The sequence below is a fragment of the Furipterus horrens genome, unplaced genomic scaffold, assembly GCF_987537825.1.
Source record: "Furipterus horrens unplaced genomic scaffold, mFurHor1.1.pri manual_scaffold_10, whole genome shotgun sequence".
Taxonomy (NCBI): domain Eukaryota; kingdom Metazoa; phylum Chordata; class Mammalia; order Chiroptera; family Furipteridae; genus Furipterus; species Furipterus horrens.
In genome coordinates, this window is record NW_028327180.1 from 59265192 (window position 1) to 59275173 (window position 9982).

Genomic DNA, 9982 nt, shown 5'->3' on the forward strand with positions numbered 1-9982 from the left:
CTGAAAAACTGGTTTCGTTAAAACCCTTGATGCTTGTTTTCTAAAGAGGTTGACATGAGCAAGTAGTTGTGGGAGGGCTAGCTTCCTGCAGGAGGTGAGCCTGAACGAGGACCATGGGAGAGACAACTCTGCTCTGAGGAAGGCAAGAAAGTCCCAGTCGACTGAACAGGATGCTGGGAGCCTGGAACTGCAGGTCAGAGAAGTGAGTGGAGGTATATAAACCTCTGATAGTCTGGGGCTGTGAGGGGATGCAGGGGACTAGCCGGGGCCCAGGACAACTACAGAGGGCAGGGACCCAGTGAGAAGGGGTAAGGCAGATATGGGATACAGCCAGAGAGACAGAAGTGGACTTCCATATATGGAGGGGAGAGTCCTGGCATTGATGACTGGCTGAGGATGAGGAGCTCAGATCAACTGTTGAAGCCAAGCTTAATTCTGCAGCTCTCCGCACTGCTCACTCTGTGCCAGTGACAGGGCCTTTACAGCTGCTGTTCTATCTGCCAGGAATGCTATTCCCCACCTTTGTCAGGTCTTTGCTCAACCGTCATTCCAGTAATGCCTTCCTGTTTAAAGCTGCAACCCCATCCTTCTACTCTGCGTGACTTTTGTCCCCACAGCACTTGTCACTGTCTATTTACGTTGCAATTTATGTTATTGTATTATTATATGTTATATAATATTAATGTACTTACCACAATTATATAATTATATGATACATAATAACTTACAATGTATTATAATATTGTATACAACTTATATTAATTATATTATAGTCTGTCACCTCCCTGCCCCATTATCAACTCCACAAGGGCAGAGCTCTTGATCTGTTTTGTTAGCTGTTATACCCCTTTCTGAGGGCCTGCTCCCAGCCTGGCACACAGTAACTGTCACATAGATGATTGTTTATATCTTAGCACAAGGGCCGCGCCTGTTTCTTACCATGTCCTCAACCCCGACCCCAGTGCCTGACACCCAAGGAGCAAAAGACAGCATGGTCCTGGCAGGCACTTGCCTCAGTCCCATGTCCCCACGTCCTCACAGGTGGCGCTGCGTGTTCCGCGATGGCCGTGGGCGCTCTGCTGCCGTGCCTGATGGCCGGATGGACTTCCTCAAGGCCTCACATTCTGGCTGAGGCCAGACCTGCAGCTGCACCTGGGCACCATGCATTCCACGATGCACAGGGACTTCTCAGCATACCCTGACGTCCGCCGCGCACTGCTTTGTCTGCCGCCGCCCCGAGCGACCCTCTACCAGCAGGATGTGCACTGGGCTAGCGAGGAGCACTTGTCCGAGGCGCACAGAGCTTTGGTGTCACCACCCACGCCGTCAAGGGAGCAGGAGCCGGAGATGGAGCAGGCAAGAGCACGCACACGCACCACCCAGGCCAGCCACCTGCACCTGCAAGCTGACGTGCGCGGACGCGCCCTACTCTCCACTGCGCGCACAGGCTACGGTTGGCCAGAGCTACCGGTGCGCGACGGCAAGCAGAGCCCAGGCGCGCGCCTCATCTTCCACCGGGATTCGGTGCCACCCGGTGACCAAGCCAAGCTGCGCGTTCCCCCAACCACTCACCAAGCACTCTTCCCACCCCACTACGCTGGCCCGCAGCCTCGTGCGTCCTGTAGCCACCTCGGTAGGCGCTCCCCTGGTGCCCTGCACTATTTACTCAACCCAGAGATTCTCAAAGCAGTTGGGGACTCTGTGCCCTCGCCCAGGGGACATTTGGCAATGTCTGGAGATCACTTTGGTTGTCATAACTGGGAGAGGGGGTACTAATGGCAAGAAGTGAATAGAGGCCACAGGTGCTGCTAAACATCCTACCTCGCATAGGACAAGCCACCCACCATAATTATCCAGCCCCAAAGGCCAATGGTGCAAGCTTGAAACCCTGGAGCCTCACTCTTTGCATCCACTGAATGGGTAAACCTCCAGAATCCTTTCAGGGGTTGTGAGGTGGGCAGAAGTCATGAATGCTGGTTTGGGGTTAGATAAACCTGCCAAGTGTCCCACCCCCATGCCAGCCCCACAGCCTTAGTACTTGAGTAACTGAGCAGTTGACCTCTCACATGTGAAATGAATGCATTAACAGGACCCCACTTCACAGGAGCTGGTGAAGCAAAAAGAGTCCAGAGTGCCTGATGTGCCTGGCATAGAGTGAGTGCTCAGCGAAGACGAGGTGTCACTTGTGATTTTCCAATACTGTGACTCCAGAGGAACTGCTGGTCAACATCACTAGTCAGAATCCCTTCAGCTGGATCCAGAGATTGTCATACCTGGATCTGATTCAGTTCTGGTTCTGAATTTCTGTGATTTCTAACCTCTCTGAGCCTCACGGAGGCTGTAAAGCGGAGGAGGGGGATAATACTAGTTCCCCCAAATGAAGTGCAAAGCACTTAACTTAGATACCTTGCTCAATACTTGGTAGTTTTGCTTGTTTTTGTTAGTGTTATTATTTTTGGTGTTTGCCAGCGCTCAGGCTAGGCTAGTCAGGACTGCCCACCTCCCCTTCCCAGACAAGGAATCTGAATTACAGGGGACTTGAGGCTGCAAGGAATTAATCCCATTCTCTCTCATCTTGCCCATCCTCGAGGGGGCCCCACCCCCCTCAAGCGGGACCACAGGAGATGGGATGATGGGACCACCTATCAGAGACAGTTCCAGGCCCTGATGGGCCCACGTACCTTAATGTGTAAGAGGGTAAGCCAGGGCTGCCGGTGCTGCTGGGGAGGGCAGTCATGTGGCTGGGTGGCTTTGGTTTTCCCACCTCTGTCCACTCACAGGACTCCGCCAGTGTGGCACTGGGAGACTGCAAGATTGGCTATGGACCCATGTGTTCAGAGCAGAAACAAGCCTGGAGGCCCCAAGGTCTGCCCCCAGACAGGTAGGAAGGGACCATGACCTTCCACCACCAAGAAAGGGCAAAGGGCTCTCAGCAACATGTGTAGTGCACCACGTAAGGCTGCATGGCCACTACTGTGCATTTGAGGTCTCCATCGCCTGCAGGCAAGGCCCACTATTGTGCCATATCTCCCACCATTAGCACCAATGCTTGGCCACTGGGAAGCTTGCCCCCATCCCTTTTCCTGGGAGTTTTGAGGGCCCAGATCAGATAGATCCCCCATTATATGCAGGTATGACAAGGCCCAAGCCTCGGCCTACATCCACTATGTGAATATTGGTCCTGGGGATGGCCTCTTCCATGACAGGACCACCAAGGCTGAGCACTTCTATGCCCAGGAACCAGGTGAGGGCCTGCTGGCAGCCTGCCCCCTTCCTCCCAAAGCAGCCACCTAGAGCTGCTCAGCATCTGCTCTGCCACGGGCAGAGCCTTTTGTTCTTCACCAGGACCGGACTCCCGAGTCACACATTCTGGAAGGAAATTGGCGCTCAGGCCCAGGCAGCCTCACTGCCTCCATGCACCTCTTCTACGGCCAAGTCAGTGGGAAGTGAACGAGGAGGCAGGACTCATCAGGGAAAAGGACTTCTCAGGTAGAGTGAATAGGAAGTGCAAAGGTCCTAAGATAGGAGTAAGCTTGACGTGTGTGCGTGTGGTGATCTCCGGGAGGGTAAGTCCCTTAACCAGTCGGAGCCTCAGTGACCCTATCTGTAAAACGAGAACGTACCAACTCTGAATGCCATCAGGTGGGGCCTGGAAAGGGCATGTCCTGTCCAAAGTCATACAGCACTCAACTCTTCCCTCCAACCGGGCCTTGGGCCATCCCGCACACAGCCACCTCGGGTGACCAATTCACACAGCCGCCACGCGTGCCTCGTGAGAAATTGCAGAGTCACGTGACCCTGGGGGAGTCGAAGCTGCTCAGACAGTTCTTCCAGACCTCCATGGACACAGACTATTACCCCCCTGGCACACAACTGGTGCAGAAAGCGTTTAATCTCCACTTGCTGTGGAGCAACCTGCCAGAGGGCACTGGTGGTGAGTGCGGGCCCCGCCCCACCCAGCAGTCCCCGCCGCTGCCACAGCTCTGGCCCTCCTCCCACTTCCCCAACTCTGACTCCACCTCTTGTAGGGCTAGGTTCCACCCCATCAACCGAGATCCCTGCTCTGCCTTTAGACAACCCCGGGCCTCCTCACGGTCATGATACTCGCCCCACTCCCCATTGCACTGCCCCCTGTGCGACCATAGCCCCGCTCCTTAGCCTACCCTGCCTTGCCCCACCCCCAAGACGCATCTGCACTGGCCCCACCCCTCCAGGCCACTCCCTCTTTCCTGTCTCCTAATCAACCTTCAGCACCAGTCCAGGCTTTGCCTTGAACCTCACGCCATTCTTGGTCCTCCCTGCCTCTGCTCTCTGGGGTCTGTCACTCCTCACCACAGCCGGCACACGCCTAAATCTCCAGAACCAGATATTTTAACCATGAACCAGAAAATGCTGAAACCGCACAGAACTGCTGCGGCCTCCCTGACTGAGGAGATGCTACAACGGGTAAGGGGAGGAGGGGATCACCTTCCTCACCGGGAAACCCCCCAGATCAGTGTAGAGCTCCTTCAGGGTGCTTAGGCTGTCACCTGAGACTCAGAATCGGTGCCAGTCTGCACAGGGTCACTCGAGAGCCACCCCAAGCCCAGGCTTATTACTCAAGGCCATTCATTCCCAGCTCATCAACAGTCACGTCAGGACCAGCTCAGGGAAATCCTCGCATTACCAACCACAGTTACATCCCAAGCCAAGAGTTTGCTTAGGGCCTCCTGGAGTCACCCTGGCCCTTGGGGTCATTCCAGCCCCACCTCTGGTTTGTCACCCAGCTCCTGGGTCAGCCCTAACTGCAGCCCCTTTTGCCTCCCTCCCCAGTGCTCACCATTAAGTTTTGAAGCTCCCTGGGTGGTGCAGGGACCATGGGGGGACCCAGGTAGGTCAGCCACCCTCTAGGCTGCCCTGCCAGGCTACCCCTGTTACAGAACCCCTGGGCTGCTCCAATTGAAAACAAACCCACGGGCTCTTTAGTTAGGGGCCCGATTGCCCGCCGACAAAATTATAACTCTCAATACCAGAGTTTAGTGAAAAGAAAAAGAATTGTTTATTTAACAGTTATATAGATTTAGTTATTTGCGGATTTCTGTTGTTAAGTCTTATGCTCTTTAAAACACCCACAAACACATATCCTTGCTTCCCCCCCTTCCAAACCAGGCTAGTTTTAGGAAAGTTAGAGAAACCGTTTCCCTACTTTCCAAACACAGTTCAGCTTTACCAGCAGCTGCCAATCACTCAATCCTGATTGGGGAGGTCCTTTCTGTGCTGTGGTGCCCTCCAGCTCTCAATGCAGAACCACCTGGATTCTCAGCCTCCTTGTAAACTGCCTTCTTCCTGCAAACCACGCGGATCTCCTCTCCTCAAAACCTCATCGCGAGAGCCTCTTAAAGCAGCCTGGAGACCCCTTCTCCAAGCCACATGGAGAAGGCCACGTGGAGGGAGCGAGAGAGCCCGTGAGCTAGCGTGCGCTGGGGGTGGGGGGGAGAGAGGGAGGGAGAGGGGGAGAGGGAGAGGGGGAGGGGGAGAGGGGGAGTAGGGGGAGAGGGGGAGAGGGAGAGCTAAAATGTCCGCAGCTGCTTATATATCCCTGACTGCGTCCTCTGATGCAGTGGGTGTTGCAAACAGTTCTAACCGTTCACAGACCCTTACGTAGGCTCTGTGTGCCTTTTCCATACCGTCCCCTGGTTCAAGACTCCTCCCATCTACCTGAGGCTTTGGATGCATTAAAGCCATTTTGCATAAAAAAGACACTAGCCACCAGCCTCAGGTATGTGGAGGCATTCCAAAAGCTGCTTCCTCCTCCCCATCCCCCAGCCGCAAGCTCTGGGGTTTTATTTTTTGGAACACCCCTGTTTCTGTAACACCCCCACCCCTAACTCCACAGTGCAAGTATAGCCACATGGAGCCGCTTCTTCTCAACCCAGTACAACAATGAATTTGCCTTCAAGTACCAGGGCCCAGCAGTGCTGACATCAGGCAACTTCCAGGAGAGCCAGGTGCCACTGGGCTCCCCTGACCAGTGGGGCTGCAGGGGTGGGAAGGGGAACCCTCAGGCTCCCCAGGTCCCTACCTACCAGCAATAAACACCATCTTGGCAACATCCTACCCCTCTCTATCACTCAGCCATGAAAAAGGATGCTTGGACAAGAGGGGACTCTACAGGAAAGAATGACTCCATCAGAAGACTCTGGAGGCTTCCCCACTCTGGGCAGGGAGGCCATGCCAACTCATACAAAGACTTGGCGGCCAGATTCAGTGTAAGATGTTCAGGTACCATGACAATTTCTGAAGGACTTGGAGAGGCAGTGTGATAAGACACTGAGAATATAGGCTTCTGGGGCTAAATATTCAGAGCCCAAATCCTGAGTCCTCCACATCCTGGACGGCAGCCTTGGGCAAGTCACTGAGCCCTCTAGCTTCAGTTTGCTCACCTGTAAAATGGAGGTAAACAGGCGCTTTCTCACTGAACATTATAAATGAGAAATGGACCCATGTCACCATGTGTAGCTGGGGGTCAAGGAGGGAGAGAGCTTACTTTTTGAAGATGGCCAGTAGGAAAGAGGCAGATGAAGCTGTGAGGAGATTGCAGTCATGAAGAGAACTGGCTGTGTAATAGAACCCACGGGCTTCCCTGATTGAAACAGAACCCATGAACTGTTCAGTTATGAGGGGCCCAATTGCCCGCCGCCAGAAGCATAACTCAATACCAGAGTTTGGTGAAAAGAAAAAGGTTTATTTATAGTTATATAGATTTAGATTATTTGCAGATTTCTACCATTAAGTCTTATTTTCTTTAAAACACCGACATACATAGTTCTGCCTCCCCTACCAAACCAGGCTAGTTTTAGAAAAGTCAGAGATACAGTCTTCCTGTTACAGAAACAGGGGAGTCCAAAAATCCCCAGAGTTTGCGGCTGGGGGATGGGGAAAAGGAAGCAGCTTTTAGAATGCCTCCACATGCCTGAGGCTGGTGGCTAGTGTCTTTCTTATGCAAAATGGCTTTAATGCATCCAAAGCCTCAGGTAGATAGGAGGGGACTTGAACCAGGGGACGGTATGGAAAAGGCACACAGAGCCTACGTAAGTGTCTGTGAACGGTTGTAGCTGCGGACATTTTAGCTCGCTCTCTCTCTCTCTCTCTCTCTCTCTCTCCTCTCTCTCCTCTCTCTCTCTCTCTCTCTCCTCTCCTCTCTCTCTCTCTCTCTCTCTTCTCTCTTCTCTCTCTCTCTCTCTCTTCTCTCTCTCTCTCCTCTCTCTTTCTCTCTCTCTCTCTCTCTCTCCTCTCTCTCTCTCTCTCTCTCTCTCTCTCTCCTCCCTACCCCCCCCCCCCCGCGCGCGCTAGCTCACGGGCTCTCTCGCTCCCTCCACGTGGCCTTCTCCATGTGGCTTGGAGAAGGGGTCTCCAGGCTGCTTTAAGAGGCTCTCGCCATGCAGTTTTGAGAAGGAGAGGAGATCCGCGCGGTTTGCAGGAAAAAGGCAGTTTGCAAGGAGGCTGAGAATCCAGGCGGTTCTGCATTGAGAGCTGGAGGGCACCACAGCACAGAAAGGACCTCCCCAATCAGAATGAATGATTGGCAGCTGCTGGTAAAGCTGAACTGTGTTTGGAAAGTAGTTAAACGGTTTCTCTGACTTTCCTAAAACTAGCCTGGTTTGGTAGTGGGGAGGCAAGGATATGTGTTTGTGGGTGTTTTAAAGAGCATAAGACTTAACAACAGAAATCCGCAAATAACTAAATCTATATAACTGTTAAATAAACAATTCTTTTTCTTTTCACTAAACTCTGGTATTGAGAGTTATAATTTTGTCAGCGGGCAATCAGGCCCCTAACTAAAGAGCCCGTGGGCTTGTTTTCAACTGGAGTAGCCCAGGGGTTCTGTAACATTCCTACCTCCCAGACACAGTTTAGTTTTACCAGCACCTCCCAATCATCCTATCCTGATTGGGAGGTTTTGCCTGTGTTGCGGTGTCCTCCAGCTCTTAATGCAGAACCACGTGGAGTTTCCAGCCTCCTTGTTGTTGCAGGAACACAGATCTCTGGGTAGGGGCATTCTCATGCTCCTCCGCCCAGGTGTCGTCCCATGACCCAGGAGATGATGAGCAAATCTTTTCTCCGCCTTCAGCTTTAGGCTGTTAAGGCCACTGAGTCATGGAATCCTGGGAACAGTGAGTACTCCATCTGCCTCCTTGTTAATATTAAGTCTTAAAATGGAGCTGGCATTGAGGATTAGTGGGTCTGCTTTGCTTCCCTGATAGGTGCTAGCTAAACCAGGAGTTACCCTGGTTGTATTTTACATATTAATGACACTTTGTAAGAATTCTTTCACTTGTAAAATTCTCCTATTGTTGGTTGGAATGTCACACTCCCTGTTCTAGTAACTTTTGAAATCCTAATAAAAGGAGGATGAGGCTTCCCGCTCTCTGCTGTTGGTCACAGCGAGCCACAGTCCTCCGTTCATTACTGGCCAATCATCCTGCTTGCTGGATTTATCTCAGTGTCCGAGATCATAATCAACACTTCACCTTGTATACTGCATGGAGTTTTTCCTTTCCTTTCCAAGGTGCATGGAGTTCTCCTTTGCCCTCCTTGCAACCCACGTGGATCTCTCTTCCTCAAAGCCGCATGGAGATCTTTCCTTTCTGCAAACCATGTAGATCACCTTTCCTCCTCCTCTTCTCTAAAAATGGTTGCCACCTATTTTTAAATCCCTGACTGCGTCCTGTGATGCAGTGGGCATGATAACCAGTTCTGACCATTCACAGAACCTTGTGCAGGCTCTGTGTGCTCTTTCCCCATCATTCCATAGTCAAAACCCCTCCCATCTCCTTGGGGCCTAGGAAGAACCAAAGCCATTTTTATAACTGAGACACTAGTTACTAGCCATAGTCATGCAAAGGCATCTTTTAAAAGCTGTTCCCTTTTCCCCATTCCCCAACCCACAGGCTCTAGGGATTTTTGAAGACCCCCACTCTGTAACAGTGGGCACCCTAACTGGTGTGGCTCATGATGCTGGAAATCAAGGTTCCTAAACTGAGGTATGCCCTCATGCCTCTTGGTCCAGGTGTTCTATGACCCGAGCTAGCAAGCTGGACTTGCTGGCGCCAACAGTCTTTGACTGATCAGGCCTCAGGGTTTCAAGACATTCTGTGACTTAAAGGGAATCTTGCAGAGTACTCCATCTTCCCTGATGTTGCCGAGGAAACCAAACAAAGCAGAGCACAGGCGGTGCTTAACCCTGTGTGCTTTCTGTTAATGTTTAAGGAACAGTGTGGCCGTTCCCATAGTCTTAAAAGAATAGATGATTGAATTCCTATTTTTTGTTTTTGATAGAAATCATTCTTTATAGTTTATATATCCCAAGTTTTGTTTTAATCCCAAGTAAGTAATTGTATATTGTAATCAATATTAGAATGTGCCTGTAAGCTCATTCTTTACCCTCCCTATTGATTTCTATACTTGCAAAACTCAATAAAAGGAGAGGTCTCTGCGCCGCTCATCGCTGACCTGCCAGAGCGTGCGGCAGCCCTCCAACCGACTCATTCTCCTTGCTGGAATTACTTCCCCACCCTCGACCACATTTAATACAACAGGCTCAGTGCATTGAGTGCCAGCCTGTGAACTGAAAGGTCACTGGTTTGACTCCCAATCAGGACATATGCCTGAGTTGTGGGCCAGGTCCCCAGTTGGGGGTGTGTGAGAGGCAACTACACATTGATATTTCTCACCTTCTCTTTCTCCCAAACCAGTAGAAAATAATTAGCAGCAAAGGGCAAATGTAATTAGAGAGTCTCAGAGCCAGAGTTAACAGTATTAGCATGTTTACAAATCAGAAAAAGCTCAGCACAAATTCTTCTGAGGACAAAGGATATCCGAGGTTTGGGGGGGGGGGGGGATAGTCATCACCAAACTCTGGAAAATGGGAAAATGTAGCTAGACAGCCCAGCAAACAAGATAGAGAAATTTCAAAGAAGAGCTGGAGACAGACCTATAACCA

General features: G+C 51.5%; 1 protein-coding gene across 1 annotated transcript; it reads left to right on the forward strand.

Annotated features, from left to right (window-relative positions):
• The first annotated feature begins 1061 nt into the window (after positions 1 to 1061).
• SAXO5 (stabilizer of axonemal microtubules 5) lies at positions 1062 to 6074 on the forward strand. The gene is given in 12 exon segments (XM_090290228.1): positions 1062 to 1080; positions 1083 to 1124; positions 1127 to 1633; positions 2591 to 2697; positions 2781 to 2881; positions 3132 to 3244; positions 3326 to 3435; positions 3731 to 3763; positions 3766 to 3934; positions 4361 to 4446; positions 5876 to 5898; positions 5900 to 6074. Coding segments are annotated over 12 exon segments (1485 nt in total).
• Positions 6075 to 9982: the final 3908 nt, after the last annotated feature.